Here is a 13087-nt window from a genome sequence, read left to right on the forward strand (position 1 = left end):
AAATGCTGAGTGTGAACAGTGTATGAGCACTGATGCTTCTTGAGAAGCTCTGTGTCCGTCACCCCCTCCATCCCTACTTTCTGATAAAGATACTGAAGTTTCAGAGGTGAAGCAAATCACTCAGGGTCACACAGAGTCGGGGGGGGGAGCTGGACTTGACTCCAAAGTCCCTTACCTCCAAAACCAACGTTTTTCCTACTTACAAGCAAGGAGAAGAGGCAAGGGATTGGCGAGAAGAGAGAGGGGTGGAGCCTGGTGCCACTCGCAGACGCCAGCCCAGAGAAGACTCCGAGAGTGGACTTCAGAGTGGAATTCAGCAAGGAGAAAAGCTTGCCTGGGGCAGACACCGGCCAGGACACAGGCAGGAACGTTCTGAGAAAGCCTTGAACGCATTAGCGCTGCTAATCCTCGCCTGCCCATGACTGGCCCAAGTCACTTCATACAGGGAAATGTGTTCTGGTGAAAATGCCGACCGCCGCCCAGACCTCACAGTCTGGCTGGACCACCAGAGTGATCCGGGGCCTGATTAGCCCAAAGCAGCATGGCGGCCGGCCAACTGCATGAAATTAAGCATGCCCGAATTTTAAGCTCTCCAGCAGTGGGCTTCGTGCTGGCTCCTGATACATGAGGTACCATTTTGAGTAATAATTAATTAGAGGGGAAAGCAGAAGAAGCAAGCAAAGGACATCAAGTGGAATTAGTATAATTCTGCCATTCACTTCATTTAACATTCAGAGAGGGCCAACAAAGTGACTGGGCTTAGAAAGAAAGCCACAGGAAGCGTTCGGCAGTACCCTGATTCCTTCAGTCCACTGCTGCCGCCAGCCTGTGGCCCTGAAGTCCACTCAGGCCAGAGAGGCAGGAGTCCAACTCCAGACTGTCACTTCTTTGCCTTTAGATCACCAGGCCCCACCAATCAATTGGCTCATAGGGTTTTCTAGTTGTCTGTTTCCAAACACTTGCGGGCCCTGTCTTCATTAGAAGGTCCTAACCCCTCCTAGAGGTGTTTAGAAAATAAAGCATTGATTATCCCAGGCACCAAAAAAGTAAGCACATGTGCAAGCATAGCAAACGACACCTCCTCCAGGTGTGAACACATCCCCAAGAAGAGCAGCCCACCTCTGCAGAGAGCTGGAAATCTGTTTTATCCCTAGAGGCTTATGCCTGTCAACAAAGAAAGGAAACTTAAAAGGAAACAAACAGCGACAAAGGCCTGAGCTTTGCCACAGAAATCCCTGGCAGTGACTTATAAGCAGGCTTCCCTCTAGCTGCCCCAAGCCTCTCAGCATCTGGGCAGACACTGCATCACTTGTCAGGGACCAGTTGGGAGCCAAGTTGTGCTGGGGGCTCCCCCTTTGTGGTATGAGCTGTGGGCCCAGCATCCAGGGCTTCCAACATCCATTCCAGCCATGCCCGAGCAGACAGCACCCGCGGCCCACCTGCGTCACCCCGCAGGGAGCCCTGGGCAGAGCTCCTGGGGCCCCAGGCCCCATCACCTACCTCGTTGATGAAGGAGTGCGCCCCCTGCGGGCTCAGCAGCAGGATGGCACGGCGCAGCGTGTCTCGGTAGCGGTTCAGCTCCTCCGTCTTCATCGTGGTGAAGAGGCTGGTGAACACGTGGCTAATGTTCTTGTCCACCTTTTGTAAAGACACGTCAAGGCCCAGCCTCGAGGCCTGGTCCAGAAAGCTTTGGAGCCCGCGGATATCTGAGCAGTGGAGAAGAGGAGGGGAGAGAACCATCTTTAAGCAGGAAGGGAACTTGGAGGGTGTCTAACACTGCTACCCCCCCATATAAGCCTTGCAGAAGGACTCAAGTCTGCCTCCGTGGACCAATGAACAAAGGAATGCAAGACATCTATTTGGTGCCAACATTCTATACCAGCATCCAGCCCCTGGGTAAGTGTCTCCCACCGCAGGGAGCACTTCCTGCCACCAACAGGTTCTGGAGCCAAAAAGTGTCCTGCGTGAGAATTTCCCTTTCTCTCCCTATTTTTTTCATCCAATAGGAGTGAAAGTCCTGGCAGTTCTGTCTTGGTTGCTATATGTGGTGGTGGCCCCTAACCCTGGTCCCCTAATCCCTCTACCTGGCTCTGCTCCCCAGGGCTGTGACTCCTTGACCCTCAGTGATGAGCTAAGGCCACTGACTGACCTGGCCTTATGTGGTTCCAATCTTGGTCCCTGCCCCAATCTTATAATTGAATACCCTGTACCCTCACCCCCCAGCCCTGAGGTCTGGGGCCCTGTCTTGTTCCAGGGACTTGATTTTCCTAGATGAACTTTCCTCATCCACTCTTTTTCCAGCTGAAGTGACTGCCCCTCAAGTCCAATGAGAACTGCACATCCTGACTGGATCAGGGGTGAGCAGGTCGTCCGGGATGGTCCTGGACTGGGCGCCATCCTGGCATTTTGGTGGAGCATCTGGGAGACAGGTCTGCTGTTTCCCCTGCGGTCACCAAGAGGGCAGAATGAAAGCCCAGGGCGGGAGGGGACCATGAGGAGCTGGAATAAATCACCAGGGAGCAGGGCTCCAGAAGGAGTTTGGGGCCCAGCTATGTCACTCATTGGTGAAAACTTACTCTTGTGATGGCAAGCACTGCTGAACATTTTTTAATTAGGACCAAATCTCTCAGCAGCAGCCTTGCATGAGCATCTGACTTCTCCAAAAGGTGATCTGCCCAAAAATGGACCCAGCAAGCAGGTCCGAGAGTAGGGTACAGTCCTGCTGATGTCATTTAAGCTCTGGATCCATCTGTGAAGGATGCTTCTCCTGGACTGTTCAGTTTCATGAGTCAAAAAATACCCTTTCCCACCTGAGCCAACTTGATCTGGATTTCTGTCACTTGCAGCCCAGAGTCTCAGTTTATAGGCCACTTTTTCAAGCCTGGGATGTTTCCTTCATCTGGCCCATATCTGTATCCCAGCTCCCAAGGCAGGCCCTGCCCCTGAGCCACCTCCTCCAGAGGACACTCTGGGCCAGCCTGAATTACACAAACTGTCCTCCTCCAGCACCTGGGCTGTCGATAGGCTTCCCTGGGCACACCCTGGCCCAGCCAGTCACCCAAATTCAAAGTGTACAGTGTTCATTCAACCCAGTTGTTTTTCCAACCAATCTTTTTTTCACAAACTTTCACTTCATGCCTATTCCACAAATTTTCTTGAACTCTACATGTGCCAGGCACCATGCAAGCCGCAGCATGCAAGCAGTGGTCTCTTCCCTGCCCATCTTGCCAAGAGGTTAGGCTCAACAGTAAGTCTAGTCCTAGCTGGATATGACAAGAACGGCCATGGAAAGCCAAGTGCAGTGCCAGGCAGGAGGCCACAGCATCGTGGAGTCATAACTGGGGTTCTGGGGGGCAGGTGCACAGGGTCCCTATTTCCCGTCACGAGGGGAAGCCCTGGAACAGGTCTGAGCACCTGCCACAGGCTCAGATGCGTACAGTCTAGAGCAGCCCCTTAACACCCAGGCAAACCATCCATCTACTTTGTGCCTCAGTGTTTTCATCTGTATGCTGGGAATGAAAGTCCCTGACTGTCATTTTCAGAGGACTGTGAGGAACCACAGTTCATGAAGCTACCCCCTGCTTGCATCTCAGGGGCCTGCATCTGGGATCCACAGAGAGCTGACCTCCTAATCGTCCATCAGAGGACACGGCAGTCCCCAGATGAGAGCCCGAAAGATCGCAAATGTTTGACTGACATTCACGCTCATGTGTTCTAGCCCAGCCATGACCTCAGCCAGCATTGTCCATCATCAGCCTGGGCCCCGGAGCACAAACATGTGCCCAGAGATGCCTGCCTGACAAAGCACGAGGGTTTCAAGGGTACCAAGCAGCAGGATGGGCCCTCTGCATCAGGCCCCCAAACTCCCCCGCAAAGGTGACCAGTGGAGGACCACACAGTGGCTTACATCTGCCCCAGCATCAGGGGCTCCCAACACACAGGCTCTAGGCTGTCAATAACCCTTGGATCCCCCAGAGAGGCTATGCAGTCCCCACCAACCTGCTTGGGACCCTAGAGATCTTTAGCCTTAGAAAGAAAAGTGTGAAGAGGTTCTTCAGAGCTTCTTCACCCATCAGAGGCAATGGCAGGACACATGGGCAGAGATGGCTTGAGGACCAGAAATGCAACACCCCAACTTGAACAATTCAGGGCCGGTGTCAACCCTGGCCCCTCCCTCTCCTGAGCACACAGCACAATTCGCGCCTGCTAAGAGTAAGCTTGTGAATATCTCAGTACCCAGCAAACACCCACGCTCAAATCAGCAGTGGCCTCCTGTGCCAGGCACGCAACAGCTTGTGCCCAAATGATCCATGATGTTCCCCCCTCAATCTGGGCTGTTACTAACCACCTGTAGCTATTTAAATTTAAACTTAATTTCATTAAAATTAAATAAAATCACACATTCAGTTCCTTGGTCACACTAGCCACATTTTAAATACTCAATGGCCACATCTGGATGGTGGTTACCATATTGAATAGCACAAATATAGACCATATGTGATGGGTCATCTCAGAAAGTTCCAGTGCAGGTCTGCCTGAAAAACTGTCTTTTAACCAATGCAGTGTAAACAATGGTCCAAACATAGGAGACGAGCTGCACTCAGGCCTCCCTATTACCATGCTTCTTGCTCTGCCACTTTGAAGACCCTTCCAGCCCCTACACGCAACCACATGACCTGCTTTGACTCATAAGACCGCCATTACTTGGTACAAGCAGACGTTAGAGTAAGTGGGCATTTCTGTTTCCACCCTCAGACTCTGCCACCACCAGGAGAAGAGCCCTCAGTTAGCCTCCAGAGGGATGCAGACACATGTGGAGAAGGGTCAGGTGGACCAGGCAACTGTGCCAGGCTACATGAATTCAGATGTTCCAGTGAGACCAGAAGAGTCGGACACAACTGAGCGACTGAACTGAACTGAGATCTACAGACTCACACACACATACAAACACACACACTCACAAATACACAAAAACGACTATTTATAAATGACTTGTTCTAAGCCACTAATTCCGGGGATGGTCTGCTTCTCAGAAATAACTAACTGATAAACCAAGTTCATCAGACGCATCGTATCTAATACGCCTTATGAAAAGTTCACTGAAAGAGCAAGGCCTGTATCGTAAAAAGTCACTCCAACACACAGCTTCCCCACATGGGGTACTGAGTGTTAGCCAGTCCAGGGAGGACACTGGTAGCTTCTGAAGCCCTATCCCTTCACCTGGACACTTACAGTCCTCACTGCCCCATAGCCTTGGCTCTGACCCAGATCTGAGCATAGTTGATGGAACTCGCATGAAGGTAGTACTCTGAGATCCACTATCTACCAGCTCCCACTCCACTTCCGGTGCCTTTCCAGGCCACTGCAAATCTTTAAAGTGGCAGAGACTGACCACATCTGCAGAGCCATGCTTTACATGAGCATATGTGCAATGAGGGCTCCAACATGGTTGTGTGTGCACCCACAGGTCCATGAGTCTGGTAGGGGTCCAGGATCCTCCTGTGTCACGCCAGCATGACCAGTTCTCACAAGCTGGGGGAGAAGTCCACTCCAGTCTCTTCCCTGAGGTCCCCCTGCCAAAATCCATCTCAACTCACAAGACTGCTTCATTTCCTCAGGGAATAGGAGGTGCCATATGGGGTGGCAACTGTCTTGGGACCCACAGGTACACACAGAGGCATGTACACACAGAGGCATGCACACACAGAGAACACAAGCCCACAGAGCTCACGCACTGCAACCCCTGAGCTGCTGGGTTTCCGCCTTCTGTTTAGGCAGCCCCTGATGGAGCCAAGCCATCAGGGAGAGTTTAAGCTCCCTGCCAGTGGCTGGCTCCTCATACCTGGAATAAGTGATGCAGGTTGAAGGCAGCGCTCCCACGGGACCACAGCCTCTGGCTACAGCTGCCTGCTCCCACTAGGTTGAAAAGGTCAGCTCTCAGCCTCTGAAATCAGTACTCAGCTGCACTTGGGAGGGTGGCTAGGGACAGAATGACAGTCAAAAGCACAAGTAAACTTTGCCACCTGACTGCTGTTCCCCAGGAATGGGGACAAGGAGGCCTGCTTCTCCAGCAAAAGTCCCTTCCTCCCTGTAAGACTGAGTTTGTAACGCCACCCTACCCCCATCCCCCAAGAAAGTCAGCTGCCCACCGCTGCTCCCCAAAAAGGGAGAATTCCCCAAGAAGTTAGATAACTGGAGAGATGGGGCTGCTCTCAGGGTACCAGAGTGACCATCCCAGGAGCCCCCTGGCCCCTACAGAGGTCTGGACCTTGGCCCAGGCCCTTCCACTGGGACCTCTTTGTGCAGACTGGCCAGCCCATCCCATCTTCACTGGTGCAGCTCCTCCAACCAGACCCATCTCCACTAGAGAGGGAGACAATGGGGCCAGAGGGGCCTCCCGTCAGCCCCAGAAAGGGCAGGAGGAGGCAAATGGCTAACAGCTCTCCAAGGTGGCTGGGTGGGGGAAGAACCATGAACAAGGACATTGTCATCACCCACAGGGATGACAGAGAGAGGCTCCCGGGAGAGGCACCCTGCTCCCCCAGAGAAAGGAAGCAGTTTAGGAAACAGGGGCAAGTACATTCCTATGAGGAATTTGATGTGAGCACCCCAGGATGGACCTCAGCTGCACTGGCCCACCCTCAAGGGACCTGGTCCCCAGAAGTCCATCCAATGCAAGTCATCCAGTTGACATTCATTCATCCCTTCTTCCCTCCAACATTCACAGAGAGCTTTCTCTGTGTTGATCCCTCTCCTAGGGGCTGGGGCACAAGAACGAATGAACCCATGGTCGTCCTGCTGGCACAGGACTTACATTTCAGGGGCTGGAGAACAGACTGGAAACAAACAACATGCCTAGTAGGTAATTTCCAACAGTGGTGCGAGTGCTGAAGAAAGTAGAGACTGGGGTTCAGGAAACTGCTGGCAGAGTCAGGGTGGGAGCCAGCCCTGGAAACTGCCAGGGGAAGAACACTCCTGACCAGAGACAGCACGTGAAAAGCTGCAGAATGAAGCATGTGGGACCCAGAACGAAGAAGGACCTTGCTCGCCCCATGATGGGGATTGGGCATAGGGAGGACTGGAAGTGTGGAGCCGCCAGGGAAGGAAGCCGGAGTCTCCACCACCTGCAGGGGAGGAGGTGAACACAGTGCCCAAGCCCCAGGCCTCCCCTGCCCCATCCCTCCTCCCCTCCATGAAGCAGCTTCCGAATGCTGGGCCGAGGTCCCAACACTCACTTCTCTGCCTACCACCACCCACTCCACAGTGCTCTAAAGCTCTTGCGAAAGCCATCAACCAACAGCAGCCCTTCTCTCTCTTCATTTTCCATGGGTTCTCCAGAACACCCAGCCTGTGACCACCTGACCTTGAAGCCCTCTCTCTTCTCTCTGGGCCTCCAGACACTCTCGGGCTCCTTTGGCTCCTTCCTCTTTCCTCTTGCTCACACCCCCACATTCCTGAGCCTCCCTCTAGTATCACCCATCAGCCAGGCTCAGGGAACATCAGTACCAGACACCCAGGCTGGCCAAGGGCTCTCCTCTCCTCCTAAACATCCCACCGCAAGCCCATCTCCATGACCCCTTCGCAGGTTCTGGCACCATCATTTCCTCCCCGGGACTTCAGCCACAGCCTCCTAGGAGGTCCCCCTGACCCTGTGGCCCTCCCCGCCAGTGCCGTCCGCCAGGATGTTTGCAGACTTCACATCTGCTTATGATAAAGCTCTCCTCTAAAACTTTCCATGAATAATACATTTCCTTTAAATTTGCCCAGAAATTAATATTCTCAAAAGAAGCCATCAATCACAAACAAACAATAAACCTTCAAGAGACTTTATTATTGAACATAAATAAACTCCACACATCTTAGTCTGGTACATAAGAGACTCTCTGGTCTTAGCAACATTTTTTAATTTTTACTTTTGTATCACCATCACCTGCCTCCACCAGCAGAAACCACACACCCAAACTCCAGAAAAAGAAGCTCTTTGCCCTTCCCTGGACACCCTCCACACACACACACACACCCAGTACACCACCACAACACTCCGATATACATACTCCATATGTGCACTTATACTCTCAGCTGGGATTCACCCAGTTTGAAATTTACAGAGCCCTACCCTTGCATCGGGCTTCCCTGGTGGCTCAGATGGTAAAGAATCTGCCTGCAAAGCAGGAGACCCAGGTTCAATCCCTGGCTTGGGAAGACTCCCTGGAGAAGGGAATGGCTACCCACTCCAGTATTTTGCCTGGAGAATTCCACAGACAGAGGAGCCGGGCAGGCCATGTGGTCCATGGCGTCACAAAGGGTCAGACACGACTGAGCTGCCAACACTACTACTATCCTTCCATCAAGGCCCACTTGAAACCATACCTCCCTGCAGGCCATCTCAGATCCTCAAGTCAGAATGCATATGTCCCCCAAGTTTCAAAGCTCGAGGACCAGGGAAGCAAGAACTAGATCTCTCTCATGTCTTTGTCCAAGCCCAAGTCTCCATGCCTAGCACAGAGTCACGTACAGCCCAAGTCAGTGGAACAAACTGAACCAAAGCAAGAACCAGGCTAAAACCCAGGGCAACTTCACCAACCATGTAATTGTCCTATATCCGACGGAGGCAAACAAGAAATTGAAATTGGGCAAGCTTTTTTCCCCCCGGAATTTAAGGTTATATCTCTAACTATCTCACTACTCCTTCAGGGGGGGAAAAAATCATATAGTCACGGGTATTTTAAATACTTTCTGAAAAGTAATTGAAATGAAAAGGACACATTTCAAATTGCTTCCTATACCATTTTCAATTTCCAAGAAATGTCCAAGCACTGAGAGTACTTATAAAGAATATTTTACCATCTGTAATATACATATGTATGTATAAAGGCTGCCACCTCATACCCAGAAGTTCACAGTTAGAAGTGTTTGGGGATTTTTGGCAAATTTTCCAACGCTGAGACACAGTTTTCACTCTACTGACTTTTTTAGAAAAATTCCTTTTGTATCTGGCCTCCAGATACATGGTTCAAATAGTTTACCCAAATTCAAATTCATCTCCAAGACCTCTGCTCAGGCTCCTCTCTCCCCATATTGCTTACTCCCCTCCCCAGCACCAATTCAAAATGCCACCTTTCATGTCATTCATGGAATAGCTACAGAACCGGGGTGTGACGGAGGCTGGGTTTGCAGAGGAGGAAGCACCCACAATTTCCAAGGTAAGAGATCACAAAGACCCGCCTGCTGTGGCTTCGATCAGAAGCTGATGCCCTTTCCCTCTTCTCAGAATCCATTTGGTGCCCCACCTCCCATAACTCAGCTGCCCAGCTGTGGTCCCTGACTCCCTTCTCCCCCTCTCCTTCCTTGACTATTTCCTGACCGCCTCTCTGGGAACAGCAGAACCTGGAAACTTGACAGCCCTGTCCTCAAGGACTCAAGGAGCTCTCAGTCCTGCTTGTAAGACTGAGCCCGCAGCAGAGAGTGGCTCCGCCCTACCACTCACTGAGCACCGCCCACAGGCCAGAGCAGAGAGTGGCTCCGCCTCACCACTCCCTGAGCACCGCCCACAGGCCAGAGCAGAGAGTGGCTCCGCCCCACCACTCGCTGAGCACCGCCCACAGGCCACAGCAGAGAGTGGCTCCGCCCCATCATTCGCTGAGCACCGCCCACAGGCCAGAGCAAAGAGTGGCTCCGCCCTACCACTCGCTGAGCACCGCCCACAGGCCGGAGCAGAGAGTGGCTCCGCCCCACCATTCACTGAGCACCGCCCACAGGCCAGAGCAGAGAGTGGCTCCGCCCCACCACTCGCTGAGCACCGCCCACAGGCCACAGCAGAGAGTGGCTCCGCCCCACCATTCACTGAGCACCGCCCACAGGCCAGAGCAGAGAGTGGCTCCGCCCCACCACTCGCTGAGCACCGCCCACAGGCCAGAGCAGAGAGTGGCTCCGCCCCACCACTCGCTGAGCACCGCCCACAGGCCACAGCAGAGAGTGGCTCCGCCCCATTATTCGCTGAGCACCGCCCACAGGCCAGAGCAGAGAGTGGCTCCGCCCCACCGTTCACCGAGCACCGCCCACATGCCAGAATGTGTTTCATTTGCAGACTGCATTTTACGGATGCATTATCAGTCCGTGTGGGTGTGATAAAAGCCATCTCCAGGGAAGTCAGGTGGTCACAAAGCAGGCCCATGGGAGTTCAGCAAAGAGAGGCGCAGACACCCACAGGTGTGGTGCATCCAGCCAGCTCTCAGGAAAGCAGGATGCAGGCCTCTCCCTGTCATGAGGTGACAAGGTCACCCCAGAGCTAATGCCCCCAGGGCCCAGGCAGGGGCTGGCTCCAGGTGAGCAGAAGGACCCTCAAGTGCTAGCCCCCCTTTCGTGGTGGCACAGTGCTGCTGTTCTACGGCTTCTTGCTGAGGTTCTCATCTGGGAAGGAGGTCTTCCCTGTCCTGGTCACAATCTCAGCTGCTCAGCTGGCCCTGGGAGTCCTTCAGAGTGACTTCCCATCCCCAACTCCCCAAAACCCTGCCCTCTGTATTAACCATGTCTTTTATTTTTGGTATTCAGATGCTTTGACATGTGGCACTTTGCTGACCCTGGAGAACCGCCCCTCAGAGGGATAATCAACTCTTAAAGATAGTAAACAACTTGCCCCAAAGCACCCCGTTCATATGTAAACCAGCCACCCCAAAGCCCACACCCCGACCACCTCCTCCATGGGACTCCCACATTTTGAGCCACTATTCACCTGCTCCAGTCATCTCAGGACCAGGTACTAGACAACTCAGGACACCCCATGCCCCAGAGTCTGCCAAAATTATTCCAATTAGCCAACTCTGCAGAGAAGGCAACGGCACCCCACTCCAGTACTCTTGCCTGGAAAATCCCATGGATGGAGGAGCCTGGTGGGCTGCAGTCCATGGGGTTGCTAGGAGTCAGACACGACTGAGCGACTTCACTTTCACTTTTCACTTTCATGCATTGGAGAAGGAAATGGCAACCCACTCCAGTGTTCTTGCCTGGAGAATCCCAGGGACAGGGGAGCCTGGTGGGCTGCCATCTATGGGGTCACACAGAGTCGGACATGACTGAAGTGACTTAGCAGCAGCAGCAGCCAACTCTGAACCTGCTTACCCCACTTCACCCATTCTTTACTATAGAAATCACATAAAGGGCTCTTGCCCATAGTTTCCCTTCCCCAGCCTCCTGATCAGCCCTGGTGCCTCCCTCAGTGGCCACCCAAGGCATGGTGTACCCCCTCCATCTGGGGATTGTCACAAACTATCTTTTCAATGGGAGTTGTCTCCTGATCTGCCAGCCTTGTCTTACCTAAGTAATAACACAACACCCTTGGCATGGTGACCAGGGATACAGCTGAAGGAAAGGCACACAGCAGTGGCCCCACTGGCCACACTCCATGGTCCACAGAATAAGCACAAGCAAGCATTCAAATCCCACCCTTCACAAGCCCCGCGACCGTGGGCAGCCACTTCTCTGAGCCCATCCCTTCATCTGCAAACAGGGCTAAACCCACCTGCCTCCAAGGAGCACTGTGATCCTCCACTGAGGATCTACCAGGGCACAGGGCAACATAGATGTTCAGTGGCTGCCAGCTCCCTCCCAACCTATATCAGCACTGGAAACGGCCCCAAAAGGTTCCCAAATGAACAAATCATCTCTCTTGTTCTAGAGGCTCATCAAGAAGGGAGGTGCCATCCTGACAATCGAATGATACAATAGAAGACTAAAAAGGTCAGCTCTCCCTTCTGTGATAATGGAAATTCCAAAGTTGTAAAATGGCTGAAGGGGAAGGGCTGACATTGAAAACTCTCTGAGAAAGAGAGCAGATTTCTGCCCATAATAGGGGTCAATAATATCCAGGAGCTTTCAGTTCAAACAGGTCTCAGAACAAGCCATGAAACCATACGTGAGCAGATTCTGTAAAGAAGAAAGAGTCGTCTGGAAAACTCCTTGTGAGCACATTCACACAGCATGTGCACACACGTGTCATTTCAGACATAGAGGTCCATGTGTGAGCCTTACTCACACCCACTGCCTGGAGCCTGTCAAAGGAGGACACCATGTGATCACAACATGCTCACTTCTCCCCAAACTCTATTCTTTTCCATTTAAAAAACAAACACAAGGGGAAAAACATTGTAAATAATCACGCTGGAAGACCGAGATTAAAAACAATTTAAAATAAACGTCTACTCTGGCACTTTGGAAAAAAAACATACCACGCTGCATTAAGTGCTTTGAATTAAGTAAATTACACCAAGTAACTAATTTACATAATGATCAAAATTTGCATTTTACACATGTTATGATGAAAATAGGTTTATAAAATAATCCCTCACCAACTTCTGTTCCGAGTTGGGTTCCAGCACTTGGATAAAATTCTGCAGTGTTGATCTGCTACTGTCTTTCATGTTTCAAATCTCTGGCTCCTTCAGTAGTTTTTCTTAATCTGGCAGGTCCCTTATTCCCACTGCAATAAATAGTCCCTCTGATTTGCAATTCCTTTCCATCAATGGACTGAGATCATATTTCTAAAGAATCCATAATACACTAATGATTCTTAAAATGTTCACAAATAAAGCTTGATGTTCCTGTCACCTCTCACTTACTAGGTATTTGGTATTGATTTTAGCAATTCTGCCTCCAAGATAGGTAGGATTGGCTTAAAGTCCTTCACTTCTTGTACCAACAGACCTTTCAGGAAGGAACCAAGACCCCACTGAAAAAACTGGACATGCCCCGGAGGAGGCTGAGCACAAGGTCCCTAAGGAAACCGACCACCAGCCCCAAAAGGCCACCCCATGCCTTTAGGTCCCTAGAGCCCGGCAAGCAAGCCCAGAACCAAAACTCCCTCTCCTTTTGCTACTGAATCCTTACATGTATCTTTTATGTTCTCCTTCCCCACAGTCTGTGAGGAAGGGACTGCTGCTGCTGCTAAGTCGCTTCCATCGTGTCCGACTCTGTGAGATCCCATAGACGGCAGCCCACCAGGCTCCCCCAACCCTGGGATTCTCCAGGCAAGAACACTGGAGTGGGTTGCCATTTCCTTCTCCAATGCATGAAGGTGAAAAGTGAAAGTGAA

The 13087-nt window shown here is 51.9% G+C and overlaps 1 protein-coding gene and 1 non-coding gene across 4 annotated transcripts in view; one reads left to right on the forward strand and one right to left on the reverse strand.

Annotated features, from left to right (window-relative positions):
* Window positions 1-13087, reverse strand: part of GRID1 (glutamate ionotropic receptor delta type subunit 1) — a 688259-nt gene that overhangs the window by 477157 nt on the left and 198015 nt on the right. For all 3 annotated transcript variants that reach the window (XM_025284872.3, XM_025284871.3, XM_044942388.2), the window contains exon 4: window positions 1501-1706. In XM_025284872.3, the coding sequence (XP_025140657.1) occupies window positions 1501-1706 (206 nt within the window). The remainder of the gene's footprint in view (window positions 1-1500; window positions 1707-13087) is intronic.
* Window positions 8131-8202, forward strand: TRNAC-GCA. The gene has a single exon. It is a non-coding gene; the product is annotated as a tRNA-Cys (tRNA).

The sequence above is a fragment of the Bubalus bubalis genome, chromosome 4 (genome assembly GCF_019923935.1).
Source record: "Bubalus bubalis isolate 160015118507 breed Murrah chromosome 4, NDDB_SH_1, whole genome shotgun sequence".
In the NCBI taxonomy this organism is placed as follows: Eukaryota; Metazoa; Chordata; class Mammalia; order Artiodactyla; family Bovidae; genus Bubalus; species Bubalus bubalis.